At 48.2% G+C, this 15542-nt stretch overlaps 1 protein-coding gene across 1 annotated transcript in view; it reads left to right on the top strand.

The window, feature by feature from the left end:
• The window catches only part of USP54 (ubiquitin specific peptidase 54), a 56263-nt gene that overhangs the window by 7936 nt on the left and 32785 nt on the right, over window positions 1-15542 (top strand). The window contains exons 3-10 of the mRNA XM_056848102.1: window positions 5269-5403; window positions 6264-6377; window positions 6727-6809; window positions 8734-8839; window positions 10978-11124; window positions 11994-12143; window positions 13682-13850; window positions 14532-14702. Of these exons, the coding sequence (XP_056704080.1) occupies window positions 5269-5403; window positions 6264-6377; window positions 6727-6809; window positions 8734-8839; window positions 10978-11124; window positions 11994-12143; window positions 13682-13850; window positions 14532-14702 (1075 nt within the window). The remainder of the gene's footprint in view (window positions 1-5268; window positions 5404-6263; window positions 6378-6726; window positions 6810-8733; window positions 8840-10977; window positions 11125-11993; window positions 12144-13681; window positions 13851-14531; window positions 14703-15542) is intronic.

Raw genomic sequence — 15542 nt, 5'->3', positions numbered from 1 at the left:
GATCAGATTTAGTTCTCCGTTACATCCCAGCCAACACACTGTGGCTTCTTTTTCAAAGCTGGGTTTGAAACCAGCTTCAAATGTTGGTGCAGTTCTGGTTTGGATGGGGAAGCACAATCATAGTTCCCCTGTTTGGATGTAATGATGAACTGTGGTTTGTGCTAAAGCAGAAGTTACTGGTTTCCTTGCAGCCTGAGAGGAGAAGAAGAAGAGTTGGTTTTTATATGCTGACTTTCTAAACCACTTAAGGAAGAATCAAACCGGCTTACAATCACCTTACCTTCCCCTCCCCACAACAGACACCCTGTGAGGTAGGTGGGGCTGAGAGAGCTCGGAGAGAACTGTGACTAGCCCAAGGTCACCCAGCAGGCTTCATGTGTAGGAGTGAAGCGGGTCGTGCTGTTCAGATGACAGGCTCTTAGAATGTATCACTTACTGAGAAGTTATCTTATTCAGCCAATCATCGAGTAAGCAGGACTCAACAACTTTACCTACTTTTAAAAAGCAAGTCTTTTTATTGATATACTTCTAGTAAAATATGTGTACATGCAGATTATCAAGTCTTTAACACTTCTATAAAAACTCTTGTCAAAATACGATGTACGTATTAACAACGTTTGAAGTAAAAGCAAGCAAGTCTTACATAGTATTCAGTTTCAAAATCCAACTTCTAAAATATAAGTCAACTTATTCTGATTCAGTTCAAAGTATCTAATTCATAAAGTCTAGAGTAATGTATTTAAGCCATACATACCAGTCAGCCTTTTCTTGAGAGCCTTTGGAAGGTTCTGATTCTCTGGGCTTACTGTGGCTGTATTTATACTGTTTCAGACTCATTAAGAGTGTTGATTTTACCATCAGGAGGGATATCTTCCTCCTCACTTTCAGATAATATGAGCAGTGCAATAATGTACAGTTGCAGCTGTTCAGGTTATTAGCTTCTTCCCATGACCAAATATGGGCTTCCTTTCCTTTCAGTCTATTTTGCTTAAAGTATAAACAATCATTTCTGAGCTCCATGATCACTCCCTCCACTCAGTTTTCATACCATTCTCATCTTCAGTACAATACACATTAAATGAGACTATTTAGAAATCTACAATACAATATATAACTATATAAATCATAAAACACAATTATTGCTCACATTGTAACATGTAACCATCTGGTCAGTAGGAAACAGCCTTCAGCAAGGTTATAGAAAACAAGAAGCTTACTGCACTTATAGCCTTGAGGTCTTTGAGTAGACCTTCTCAAGGTTTGAGGATAGCAGGACTTTTCTGCTCTTGAGATATGAGCAGCTGACAGCTGGCAGCTGAATCAGGAAGGGTAATTTCAGATACACCTTTCTGGCAGATAGTGAAGAATGACTCTGTTCTTCTCCCTTCAAGGACAAGACCAGGGTAAGTTAGTTAGCTCTTGAAAGAATTCAGACCTTGAGAGAATTCAGTCAGCCTGTTCTAAGGACATTTGCATTTTGCAGGCTGTTGCCAGGCTTTTCATTACACAAACCTCTGCAGTTTGTGGTTCAGTTAGTATGTTGTGTTCAAGCTCTACATGGAATTCTGCACATGTGCACAAAATACCATAATTATGTCAGAGACTGTGACAGGAGGAGGGGGAGGAGGAAGGTGAGCAGAGCACCTGTTCTCAAGGGTGCCACATCCCATGTGCTTGAACCAGCTCGCTTGTCCCCTGGGGCAGCGGCCGTGTTGGCCATTACTTGGACATTCCCCCATTTGGTGCAGTCAATTCTCTGAAGACCTGCTTATTCTGAAAAGGGCTGTGTCTGCTTAGCCTCCTTGGAGAAAATGCAGCTTCCTCACTGTTGATCCCCACTGCAAACATCTGCCACAGTATTGCCAAAGGTCCTCGTGCCAAATTTCCTCAAAAGGATGAGCGAGATAAGATCATAAGAATACATAAGGAAGACCATTAACCAGTGAATTCTAAATCCAGTCTGACATCAGCAGGATATGCCCTATTATGTTTTCCTCAATTTTAGCTGTGTGTCCCAGTCCTTCGCCCTGGCTAGCGTTTGGATGGGAGACCTCCAAGGAATACCAGGGGTGTTTGGCGGAGGCAGGCAATGGCAAACCACCTCCAAACGTTTCTTGCCTTAACCCCACCAAGGGTCGCCGTAAGTCAGATGTGACTTGACGCCCCCCCCCCCAAAAATCCCAGAAGAACTCCCCACTCCCCGACCAGTAGACTCATCTCAGTTCTTAGAATTGCCTTCTCTGGGGAGAGCCTCCTCGAGGGACCTTCCGGTTGGTTATAACCAGGCAATTGATGGACGTTCTGCTTGGCAACTGCCATTGTTTGAAGGCCTGGTTGCTTCTATGCTGTTGTGGATTCGAACTTCCCCGCCAGTGAGCACGAACATAATTTCCCGAGATCTCCTGTAGGCACAGAAGGGCACCGCTCCATTTCAGGGATGTCCTGATGGGGGCTTTGGCAGGAGCTGCTCTGGTCATCGTCGAGCATCTGCACAGATAGCATCTGGCTCTGGGTTTGGCACAGGCAGCTGTAGTACTGCAGCCCTGCTTAGGCAGGAATGGAGCTGGTCTCGGCCATCGTTTCAAGGCTGTCAGAGGGAACAGCTGCTGGCACGGAAGGAATTGCTGCTGCGTGGAAGTTCCCACCTCTATGTGTTGGTACTACCAAAACTTCACGCTCCAGTACTGACTCGGGATGAGCTGTGCTAATTTGTTCTTTTTGTTTCTTTTAATTACTTCCTTTATCTCTGGCCTTCCTCCCCAGTGGGCACTCCCAAAGCGGCTGACTTCGTTCTCTCCATTTTATCTTCTCAACGATCTTGTGAGGTAGATTAGGTTGAGAGTGTGTGGCAGAGGGTCGTCCAGCTGAGGATTCTGGGGGAGCGAGAGGAAAGGACACACCGAACCCAAGAGATGGTGATGCTTCTGGGCCTCTCTTGTGGACTGTTTTGAACACATGAACACATGAAGCTGCTTCATACTGAATCAGACTCTTGGTCCATCAAAGTCAGTATTGTCTACTCAGACCGGCAGCGGCTCTCCAGGGTCTCAGGCTGAGATCTTTCACATCACCTTCTTGCCTAGTCCCTTTAACTGGAGATGCCAGGTATTGAACCTGGGACCTTCTGCATGCCAAGCAGATGCTCTACCTCTTGTATAATATATACCATTAGCAGGTTCACACCTTTCCTAGGAAATTACCTTTTCAGCCAGGGATGCAAACAAATCTCTTGTGCTTTGGTCTCTTAAGGAAGTGTGGCAGTTTCTTTGGGCAGAAATGGAGAAATGTATATAAATTGTAAAAACGCTAGGGCACCCTCCATTTCCAAACATTTGGAATAGAAATTGTCAAAGCTTTATTGTAGGCAAACGTGAACAAGCAGTCATTCATGAAGATGCAAGTATAATGAAAGGCAGGGCTCATTCTTGATTTCATTAGGAGGGAAAAACAGGTTACAGGGTGGATCAAGAGAGAATTAATAAAAAATAACCTTTTAAAAGACACACCCAGTTCCCAGATCTGCTCCTCAGCAGGAGGGATATGGAAAGCGTTTGCTTTCCTTTGTTAATTGTTTCGGCTTCCCTTGAGAGCATCCCTGAGACTTTGCCATCTGAGTGTGTGTTGTCATGGGGGGGGGGACACCACTTTTTAAGAAGTTCCAACTTTTTTGTGATAGCAGCATAGGAGAGGAGTTTACAGCTGTAACAACATGAACAGATATTAGGCAGGCCAAAATATTAGAAAGGGGTGAGAAAGCTTCTCTCCTGATGAGCAGCAAAAGCAGAATCCCCGTGGGTACCCACTGAAAGGGGATGTGTGCTCTGACAGTTTTGGCAGCTTGCAAGCGTCCTCCATCTTGAAAATTTGCACGCCATCAGATTCCAACTTGGGGCTGTAAAATCAGTGTTTATGCGCCATGTCTAGGCAGGGGAACTAGAAATAAGACTGATCAGAAGATTTCCAAGAGCATTTGAGTACAAATAACATACCAGCCACCCGGTCCTGCGTATAATTTAATTAGAGAGTGTTGGGCTAGGTTCTGCCAGGCCCTTGGCTGCAGCAGGAACGGCTGCTGTTACGAAACAGGGCGATGACCACATTCAGGTGTCATGACGAACCCTCTTGTCTGTGGCGGCTGCCGACGCGTCTGGTTCTTCTGCTCTTCCTCCTGCCTCCCTCCCTCCTTTAGCTCTCAATTGAGCATCCCGTGTCATTGGGAGGAAAGTTTCAAAAGTGTTTTCATCTGGATAAACAATTCACAGGTGCCTAATGAGCGCTTTATGTTAGGGGGGGCATTGACCCAAAGGGAGATACCTATTCAGAAATTAGCCAGTTGGCTAAGAAGGTGTGTGGATCACTCACAGATCTTAGGGCTTAGCTTGAGTGGTAACCGTGAGTCATGAAAACTGCCTAGAATATACAAAGTGTACCTCATATACCAAGGAGTCGGAGCCCTCGGTGCTTCCGGCATGCGACCCCTTCTTGGATCCGTTTGTAACTGCAAGAGTCCACTAGGATGCAAAATAGCAGTAGATTATCAAGAGTGTGTTGGCTGTCTGGTGTGAGCCGAGAAAGGGTGAGCTTACTGAGCCTTGTAAGTATCGATCACCTGGAGCACGCTTGCAGGAGAACCAGCGTGTGTAGTGGTTACAGTGTCAAGTGGGGATTTGGGGGACCTGGTTCAAATTCCCCGTCAGCCGTGAAGCTTGTTAGGCTGGTCAGTGGCTTCACCTGCCTCACAGGGTTGTGAAGAAAGGGGGAAAGGAGAGCTGTGTAACCACCCTGGGGTCTTGGGAGGAAGGATGGGATGCACATCAATGAGATAGATGGATGCTTGGAGTCTCTGATGACCCATTTGCCCGGGTGCCTGCGTTCAGTTGTCACGTCAAGGAACACCTGGAGCAGCTTTATATGGAGCCGGACCATGAGTCTGTCAAGGACAATAATGTCTACTGTGACTGGCAGTGGAGTTTTTTTCTTTTCACCCGAGGTTTTCTTGCTGGAGATGCCATAGGCCAGACCTGGGACCTGCTGCATTCAAAGCAGCAGACACAGCCGTGGCCTGCCTCCCTGGAACTGGAGAAGGTTCAGTCACGCTCCTCCACGCCCTGCTGCGTTCAAGAGTTCTGGCTGAAATTGGGGGGCTCAGGGAATATGTACTTCAGGAGGTGCATAATGTTAAGTGCATATCCCCCGACCCCAGTTTTCACCTATGAAATCTAATTTTTCTGTTTCTCCCCTCCCACTCCCTGCCCCCCCCCCATCCAGGGTATCTTCAACCAGTTTCAGTGCAGCAGTGAGAAAGTGTTGCCTTCCGACGCCCTGCGCAGCGCTCTGGCAAAGACCTTCCAAGACGAGCAGCGTTTCCAGCTGGGCATCATGGACGATGCTGCGGAGTGCTTCGTGAGTAACGACCTCTATGGAACGGTTGCCGGGTCCTGGCCCAAACAGAAATCCTTGCCTGGCCAAACAGGGATTAACCAAAGCAACATCCAGGATCTCATAAGGAAAGCCTCTGCTAGTATGATGATGATGATGATGCATTTTTGTGACTACATATCAGGAAGGAATATTTTGTTTATTCAAAGTGTTTTTATGCCACCTTTCCGCCCATTTAGAGATACATGGAGTGTCTCTAGTTGGAGGCTCTTTTGCATAGAAAGGGAGTTTGGATAAAATATTAAGTCCCTGCTGGGTGAATCATTGTGCTCAGGTTGTCAGGAAGAAAAACTTGTCGTACTTGATACGGGTCTGCCGTTAAGTGGATCTGCCAGCTAAGCAAGCTGATGGGCATGAGTCCTGCCTGTTCCCTTCTTGCACCGCTGGCCCCAGCAACGCTGCCAGTGCCGCGGAGGTCTGGCCCGGGGTGGCAAGGAAGTGCTCTGTAGATCAGTTAGCATCACTGTTTCGAGAATATGTTGAAGGCTCTTTGGATGGTAGAGGTTGGAGACCTCACTTTGCCCTTGAGCCAAACCCACGGGCATCTGAATATCAGTCAGGACAAAGAATGGCAAAACCCGAGGATTTGTGAGCAGAGGCATAAAAGGTTCACTAGTGTAACAACCAGTAAAGGCGGAGGGCCAAAAATAGCAGTTTGTGTTCATATCAAGCACCGTCATTCTCCTTAGTTCTTAAATGAATTTTAGTCTTCTAGACAGAAGGTTCCAGCCTTCCCTAAAATGCCACCATCACTCTTTTATCTTAGTTTTTGGTCTGCAGTTACTTTTAACCCTTGTCTGTGCTTCCTTTCCTCCTGTGTGCAGGAGAATCTCTTGATGAGGATTCACTTCCACATTGCAGATGAATCTAAAGAAGATATCTGCACTGCCCCACACTGCATTTCACACCAGAAGTTTGCCATGACCTTATTTGAGCAGGTATGACGATGAAACACACACGCAGGACTAATTTCATCATGACTCATAGACACACACCCTGACCTGGATGGCCCAGGCTAGCCCAGTCTCATCAGATCTTGGAAGCTAAGCAGGGGCGGCCCTGGTCATATTTGGGTGGGAGACCACCAAGGAAGCCCAGGGTCACTCCGCAGAGGCAGGCCTTGGCAAACCACCTCTGAGCGCCTCTTGCCTTGAAAACCCCAGCAGGGGTCACTGCAAGTGGGCTGTGACTTGACCGGGGGCTGGGGGTGGGGATGTAGAGACAGACTTGTGTGCAGGGGATGCTCTTTTGCTTGGTGTACTGAAATTGTCTGTCTCTCTGGTTTAGTGCGTCTGTACCAGCTGCGGTGCTACCTCTGACCCTCTGCCCTTTATCCAGATGGTGCATTACATCTCAACCACTTCTCTCTGGTGAGTGTCTGCTCTTTGCCCTGGGAATGGAAGAGTTGTCTCTCCACTCAGACACAGCAATGGGGCCCAGCAGTGAGCAGCTCAGGCACAGCTCTTCAAACCTGTGTCAGGCTCTGGTGAGGCAAATCCACATGCCGTTCACCTGCTGGGGAGGGAAAGCGAGAACAACACCTGTGAGGAAGGTCCTGTTGCTACTTGCTCAGAGGTAGCAGGTGACTGGGCAAGCAGAAGCTCCTTATACATCCTAATCGGCGAAATCAGTTGTCTGCCACAGAAGGCGGGTACAAGAACCTGTTCTGTGAATATGAAAGAGGCCGAGCCAGAAAGAGGAGCTGAGTAAACACTTGACGTGTCTCATCTGGCCTCTGGGAGTCAGATTGCCCCATAGAGCAGAGGGGTCTCATAGGGCAGAAGCAGAAAGAAGGGGTGGGGAGGCTGGAGAAGGCCTGCATACGGAAATGTCAGATAAACTGTCAATAATTAGCCCAAAGTACTTGATAAGAATCTTAATAGTTTTAAATGGCCGATTTGTGTCTGTTTCTTCTGTATGCTGATTGGCATTCTGGAAGGAAGGCCGTAGAACACTACAGTAAGGAAAATGCAGCAGCGTACTGTTAGGTGTCCAACCCTGCCGTCACTTCTGACTCTGTGTGTAAATGCCTAGCAAGTGCTTTTCTTTTCAAAAATCTTAATTGACTTGGTAACTCATTTCTTTTACCTTTTATGGTTGTATTTCATACAGCTATCAGATTTAGGAGCCCCATGGTGCAGAGTGTTAAGCTGCAGTACTGCAGTCAAAAGCTCTGCTCACGACCTGAGTTCAATCTTGACGGAAGTCGGTTTCAGGTAGCCGGCTCAAGGTTGACTCAGCCTTCCATCCTTCCGAGGTCGGTAAAATGAGTACCCAGCTTGCTGGGGGTAAAGGGAAGATGACTGGGGAAGGCACTGGCAAACCACCCCACAAACAAAGTCTGCCTTAGAAACGTCGTGATGTGACGTCACCCCATGGGTCAGGAATGACCCGGTGCTTGCACAGGGGACCTTTACCTTTTTTATCAGATTTAGAGGGCCAGTCCCTTTGGAGGCAGGTTGTTGACTGGCAAAGGACATGGTCAGAGTGGACTCGAAAAGGGCCTCCAGTGCAAAGGGCAGGGGACAGAGTCCCTGGCCGCTGGTCTCTGCGCTGGTCGCTGCTCTGTGCTGCCTCCCCCACCTCGGTTCTCACTCTGATAGCCAGGCGTGGAACAGGTGCGGGCGCTAGGCGCTGGGTCCAGTCCCACATGCAGCAAGAAAGGAAGCCAGCCGTACGAGCGAGTGGAACTGGTCAGGCTCTCCGCCGCTTAGCACAGAGCCGAAGTCTCCTGGGGGGTGGGGGAGGAGGCCGCCCCTGCTCTTGTGCTGGGGCTGGCTGGGGCCTGATTCTGCACAGCCAGGCAGGGATCTAGCTCCGGGGGTGGGAGACAGGCGGCTGAACTGCCCCTTCACAGCCCCCCCCCCCATCTCTACTGGGCCCTGCGCTGTTAAGCATCTTCATCAGTGACTTGGATGAAGGGAAAGATATTACATTTGCATTAAATTTGCAGATAATACTAAATTGGGAGGGGTAGCAGATACGGTAGAAGACAGAGCCAGGATACAGGGCAATCTTGACAGGCTGGAAAACTGTGCTAAAACTAAGAAACTAATTTCAGCAGAGATAAATGTAAAGTTATCCATTTGGGTAGGAAAAATCACATGCATACTTATAGGATGGGAGAGACCTGTCTTGGCAGTAGCACGTGTGAAAAGGACGGAGGAGTCTCAGTAGACCACATCAGCAGTGTGTTGCGGTAGCTAAAAAGACAAACGCGATGTCACCAGGGAGAGCATGATGGGCTTTGACTAATTTTTTCCTGTCCTTTCTCCCCCCCACCCCCAACGGAAGCAATCAGGCAATTTGCATGCTGGAAAGGCGAGAGAAACCCACTCCCGATATGTTTGGAGAGCTGCTTCAAAACGCCAGCACGATGGGGGACTTGAGGAACTGCCCGGTGCGTATATTTTCTTTGCCTTGTCATGAAAGCAGTAGACTGAATAGGGGTAACAGGATCTGTATCTGGCTGCAGCCTGTTTGGAACGGAGCTCTTCTGTCGGCCAGAGGTGTCTGAGTTAGAGCAGTCCTTGGAGAGATGCTGGGTTCTCTGAGCCCCCAGAGGAAACGTCACGTGCTTGGGTGGCCGGTGCTTCCCAGCAGGGATGTCAGAAAGGTCAGAGCGGTGTTTGGTGGATGTGTGTGGGGGGGTGGGATTGGCCCTTTAACTCACGGGGATGTTGCTGGCGGGCTGCTGCCCGAGAGGGCCATGGGTGGCCCAGCAACTCTTGCCAGCCCCTCTGGGCCCACTTTCTCAGGCTCTTGATTGGTAGTGGGCATCGGCTCTCCCATCGCCTTCCCTTGTGGGCCGAGGGTGAGCCAGGGCCCCTTGTTGGTGCCACGGGATTCTGTGGCCCCTGAAGGGCTGGCCTGTGGCCCCGCGGGCCCTGCACTGCCGAGCTTCTTCCGGGGGCTGTTTCCACTTCCCGCCCCACTCCTGTTGGCGGCGGCCCTCTCTGAGCCGCCCACCTTCCTGACTCCGCTGCTTTTGCCCCAGCCGTTCCTGTTGTCAGCTGGCAGCAGGGGCAGGGCTGAGAGGGGTGTGTGGCTCCTCACCATCCAAAGGGCTGGGTGTTGAGAAGGATACCAGCAAGCCCGGCTTGGGATGATGTCAACAGTGAAGTGGTCTTTTTTTGAATACTCTATGATGACATTTCCTGGGCAAATTTTGAACTGCTGCTGGCCACACGTTGAACTGTAAGACCGTTGTCTGAAATCAGCAGTGTGAATTGCTGAAGAAAATGGAAATCTTTTTAGTTTAGTTTTGTTTTTGTTTTCATTCCTCTTTGCAGCTTTTGGGGGAGGATCTTCCCCTCTTTCTTGGGGGAAAAAAAATCCCTGCCCCAATTGTATCTTTCTTGCCTGTCATATTCCTTGAGGAGCTAGGATCACGGCGAGAAGGAAGCCCCGGTCTACTGGAAGTTCAGCTTTTTAAATCAAAATGTCGTGCCCTTGCCTCAGCATGGCATTCCGTTTGCGCAGGCACAAGGGAGAGCTCAGAGGCGGAATAGTTGTGTGTGTGTGGTGTGTTTGAGCACATGCCGATGTCTCTTATTTATCGGCTGCGGTTAGCTGAGGAGCAAGTATCAATGGTGTGTGCCTTGTGTCTGTATCCTCTCCGTGTTCCCCATCTGTTTAAAAATAGGCATTTGTTCAAAAGCTCTCTTCCTTTCCCATTTGATGTATAACCCTCGTTCTAAAAACGTTCTGTCCTTGGCTTGCTTGGCCTGCCCAGTGGCTGCAGCAGAGCTTCCCAAAAGAATCCTGCTAAATTAATTTGCTGAAGCTGGCTGCTCTGGAGAGGAGAGGTGGCACCAGAAAACCGCTTGGCTAGAGGAAGGGTCAGAGCTGATGAGATCCAATGGTAAAAAGGGCCTCTCCAGGAAAGAGGATGTTTTTGCAAAGACTTTTGTCCTGCAAGACCCTGTTTCTGAAGTGGAAGGAATGGCTTTTGAAGTACGGCAAGGTGCAAATCAGTCTAAAAAAAAATTCATCGTTACCCGGTTACATTCTGGGGACCTTTCTGGGCTTTTAAAATGGGCTTGTTGATACCTTTCTGGGAGTCATGGACATGTGTGTTCTGTGAGAGGGGGCACATGAACCCTAAATACATTTCAAAAATAAGTTGTTTTAAAAGCATAGAAATACATTTTACTAAGGCTACAGAATAAGCTTGAATTGTTCTCCAAATAAAGTTTCCAAAAGGCTTTTTTAAACCTCATAATTTGGTTTCTCTCCCTCTCCCCCCTCCCCCCTCCCCTAATGTTTGTTTTTATCTTTAATATTCTGGGATACTGCCTTTAGTATTTATGTACATTTGGAGGAGTATATTCTGTCTTCGAGGAATTCATCAGCTTCTGCACTCCCACTTAACTTCTGCCGGAGAATCTGCTATGTTTCAAGTCCTTTATGTGTGAAAGGAAGACTCTCGGGAGTGACTGGAAAACCTGGGAGTGGGAAGGTGCCATCCGGCCAGCCTCTGCGTGTTGAATTTCATTGTAGTTAAACAAACCAACGCTTTCTTTTATGCCTCCTCAGAGCAACTGCGGAGAAAAGATCCGCATCCGCCGTGTGCTGATGAACTCCCCCCAGATCATCACCATTGGCCTGGTGTGGGACTCGGATCACTCGGATCTGGCGGAGGACGTCATTCACAGCCTGGGCACCTGCCTGAAATTGGGAGATGTGAGTCTATGATATGATAACCAAGTACTTGAAGGGCTGTCATATAGAGAGGAGGGTGCTGAGTTGTTTTCTGTTGCCCCAGAAGGTCGGACCAGAACCAACGGGTTGAAATTAGATCAAAAGAGTTTCCAACAGTCAGAGCGGTTCCTCAGTGGAACAGGCTTCCTCGGGAGGTGGTGAGCTCTCCTTCCCTGGAGGTTTTTAAGAAGAGGCTAGACGGCCATCTGTTAGCAATGCTGATTCTGTGACCTTAGGCAGATCATGAGAGGGAGGGCATCTTGGCCCTTTTCTGGGCATGGGTGTGTGTGGTGGGGAGGTAGTTGTGAATGTCCTGCATTGTGCGGGGGGTTGGACTAGATGACCCTGATGGTGCCTTCCAACTCTACGATTCTATTCTATGATTCTGTTACACTTTGTGGGGGTCCGTCTGCTCTGCTGCGTGTGTTTATGTGACACCGTTGCTCATATATTTTCTTGGTCTATGGAAGGGACCCCACAGAGCGTGCATGTGAGGTTGAATCTGGAGCGCTTCATAGATGGCTTTCAATATTTGAAGTGAGCCGTGGCTCACGAAAGCTCCTACCCTGCCGGAAATTTTGTTAGTCTTTAAGGTGCTGCTGGACTCCCTTGCTCTTTTCTGTTTCAACATTTGATTCTCTCTTGAAGCGCCCCCCCCTCCCCACCGACCCCGTGCTGGAATAATTGTGACAGGGCGGTTGTTGCTCATTTTGCAATTAGACCTGAAACATCTTCCTCCAGCTAGTTTACATTGAAACAGGCGCTGATAATACATTTCTACAGAATGAATTTAAGTTTTTAAATGCAAAATAAATGTTTTGTGGTTATTCTACCTTTTTTACCCTTCAAAGCTTTTCTTCAGAGTAACAGACGACAAAGCGAAACTGTGTGAACTGTACTTGGTTGGGATGATCTGCTATTATGGGAAACATTACTCCACCTTCTTCTTCCAAACAAAGATCCGCAAGTGGATGTACTTTGATGATGCGCATGTCAAAGAGGTAAGGGGGGGGGGGTCAAAGGGTTTTGGGGGAAAGTGTCAAAGTGCTTGAGCACTGAGGGAGTACGGAAATTCAGACCACTTTCCCAAAGGTTTTCCAGGGATCAGTGCATCAGGCCACACTTCTGTCCGCTCACAAAACTTGTTCTTGTGCAGTGGGTGTTGATGTCTAGGTCAGCTTGTACCCTGGCTTCCAACAGTGGCACTCATTTGAGATGTTTGCTTCTCTGAGCATCTTGCTGTGGAGTGTATTAAGAGGGATAAAGCAGAAAAAAGAACAATTTTTGAACTTCTGGCAATCACCATGTGCTGCCCAAATTCCTTTCTGTATATGACCTCCTGGCACCTCCTGCCCCTTTGGTCCTGGAAGGGTGGGGTCTTTCTTCTGTGGACCTGAATAGCTTTGAAGGGTGTGGGGAGGGACCACAATAGGCAGATTAATTTGTAAGAGTAATGAACAGTTTATATATAAGTTGAATCACCTTAGGCAGATGATGAGAGGGAGGGCATCTTGGCCATCTTCTGGTCACTAGGGGTGTGGAGGGGGGAGGTAGTTGTGAATTTCCTGCATTGTGCAGGGGGTTGGACTTGATGGCCCTGGTGGTCCCTTCCAACTCTATGATTCTATGAATAATTCACATTTGCATCCTTAAAAGTTTTGATCACCTGTAAATGTTCATTAGCATATAACCATTTCCTAAGGCTTATAACCATTTCCTAACCCTAACTTTCCTTTCTAAGTATTATTTTGATCATATTTTGAAACATCTGAGTGTGTTTGTAAGACACAATAGTTTTCCATTGTCAACATTTGCTTTGACTAGCTGTCAAGGCCAATTTTTTTTAATGATATGGTGACACTCAAAAGGAGGCTAAGAAATACTAATTATCACTTACATCTTTTATTTTCAATCACACAGCCTCTTATAAACAGGCAACGAGCATAAACTGCTTCTTTGCATTGCTTATAGACAGTGCTGCAGCGCAAGACATTCAGATTTCATTTCTATCCTCTTAGTTGATTCTGGGACATTAAATGAAGCCCTTTGAGCAAGATAAAAAATGTGTTATTTTAAATGCAGAATAAAACGAGCGGCACATCTTTTTAAAAAATCTAAATCTGGAATGACTAATGATGTGTAAAGAGAGCCAGCATGGTGTAGTGGTTAAGAGCGGTTGTTTGGAGCGGTGGACTCTAATCTGGAGAACCGGGTTTGATTCCCCACTCCTCCACATGAGCGGCAGAGGCTAATCTGGTGAATTGGGTTGGTTTCCCCACTCCTACACATGAAGCCTGCTGGGTGACCTTGGGCTAGTCACAGCTTTCTTAGAGCTCTCTCAGCCTCACCTACCTCACAGGGTGTCTGTGGTGGGGAGGGGAAGGGAAGGTGATTGTAAGCCAGTTTGATTCTTCCTTAAGTGTTAGAGAAAGTCAGCATATAAAAACCAACTCTTCTTCTTCTAAAGTGAACCTCAGATTGAAACCAAACCAGGCGGGAGCTGCTGAGACATGTTTTGTTTTGTTTTGAAACTGTCCAGATAGGTCCCAAGTGGAAAGATGTGGTGACCAAGTGCATTAAGGGTCATTACCAGCCCTTGCTGCTCCTTTATGCCGACCCCAGAGGCACCCCTGTATCAACGCAAGAGATTCCTGCGCAGGTGGATCTGCAGCAATACACCCGGACATACTACGACAGTGAAGACTCAGGTGACTTTTTCAAACTCTTCTGGGTTGGAGGTTTTTCTCTCTCTTTATCGCTTCCTGAGAAGGACGGTGGGTGGCGGCAGCATCCCTTGGAAAAAAGCTCTCAGAACATGCCTGAAAGGCGCTCTAACCTCCCAGAGAGGGCGGCCCTTGAAGACTGCAGCTGCTCCTCTCTTGTCAGGCATGGTATGCTATAGACACATGAGGGCCGTGTTCGAATGCCTGCACCACCTTGCTTTGGGTATAATTCAGGGCATGATTTTTATTTTTGTTCTCCCCGGTCCCAGCGCTTATTACCACCCACGAGCCCTATTCAGGCAGCAGATGTTCACAGAGAGGCCTTCTTCGTGGCCTCCCTTTGGCAATGTAGCTCTCTGCGCTTGCATGTCAGAACATCTGACAGACATGTTGTGAGAGCTTTCCATTGGACATGCTTTTTGGGGCCTGGGTTGAAAAGATACCGGCAGATTTTTTTCAACTAAATGAACTTGTACAGCAAATAAACATTTTTTTACTATCCTTTTTGAGGCAAAGGGATGTGATCAGGACCAAAAAGTGACTAGTCCCTCTGTGGGGTTCTTACACTTGGTTTATTTGCTTTTGCTTATGATCCGTCTTCCTTTGACTGTTTCCAGCCCTTTTTGGATCTGCGGCTCTAATTCTTGAGGTGGTTTCCATTCCCAGGGCGAGAACCTTCCATTGCAAGCGATACCAGGACAGACTCCTCGACAGACAGCTGCCCTGTTAAGCACTCGCACCACGAGTCCGTGGTCAGCCACTTCTCTTCTGACTCTCAGGGAACGGTCATTTGCAACATGGAGAACGACACGGCGTCACAAAGCAGCAGGGACACAGGTAACCTTTTCCTTAATGCAGGGTAAAGATAGAAAAACCTGTGTGTGTAATATAGCAGAAGCCCGGTGGAACCTTGAAGGCGAACCGCAGGGATTCCAATGTGAGCTTCCATCCGTCAGAGTGCTGAAGAAGGGCGCTCTGACTCGCTCATGAGGGCTCGTGCGGGAAGAAACGGTGTCCGTCTTTGAGGACTTTTGCTACAGTAGGCCAAGACAGCCACCCCTCTGGACTTAGATTGGGGAACCAAAAGATGGTACTTGGGGTGGCTCCTAAGACCCTTCAGTAGCCCGGCCGAGGCACATGCCTTTCTGGGAGCTTTTTCAGCAAGAAGAATCTTCTTCTTAACAGCAACTGTAGAAGTAATAAAAATTTCCTAGGTTTTCTCTCTCAAAAACAAGCCTTCAATTGAGGAGGAAGAGCTCTCTCTGTTTCCCTGCCTGCTGCTGTGAAGATAAGTTTAAAGGGAGGGGGGGTAAAGGGAGGCCTCTGGATGGCTTCAGGGCAGGGGCTTTAGGGAGGGGGTTGATTGTGTCTCTTCAGGCTGTCCTCACCTTGACAGAGCTGCAAGTTGGGTGTGGTGTGGCTCTTGGGAAGGGGAGGAAAATTGATCCTCCCGTGGCGAAGCCTTGGTGTCATCATCCAAGAAGCTGGGCCCTTTTTGCTGAATGTAGCGCAGGGGGAGCCACGGGTCAAGCAGGCCAGGACAACTGGCATCCCTTCCCCCGCTGGAAATTGCCCCCTCCTCTCCCCAACACATGCACACATCACACACAGGCTCAGTGATGGGGGAAGAGATCAGGAGAGAGAACAGAAGAGCGTCAGGATTTGAGGGAGGCTGGC

Source organism: Euleptes europaea, chromosome 4 (genome assembly GCF_029931775.1).
Source record: "Euleptes europaea isolate rEulEur1 chromosome 4, rEulEur1.hap1, whole genome shotgun sequence".
Taxonomy (NCBI): domain Eukaryota; kingdom Metazoa; phylum Chordata; class Lepidosauria; order Squamata; family Sphaerodactylidae; genus Euleptes; species Euleptes europaea.
This window is presented reverse-complemented; position numbering and strand designations above follow the sequence as displayed.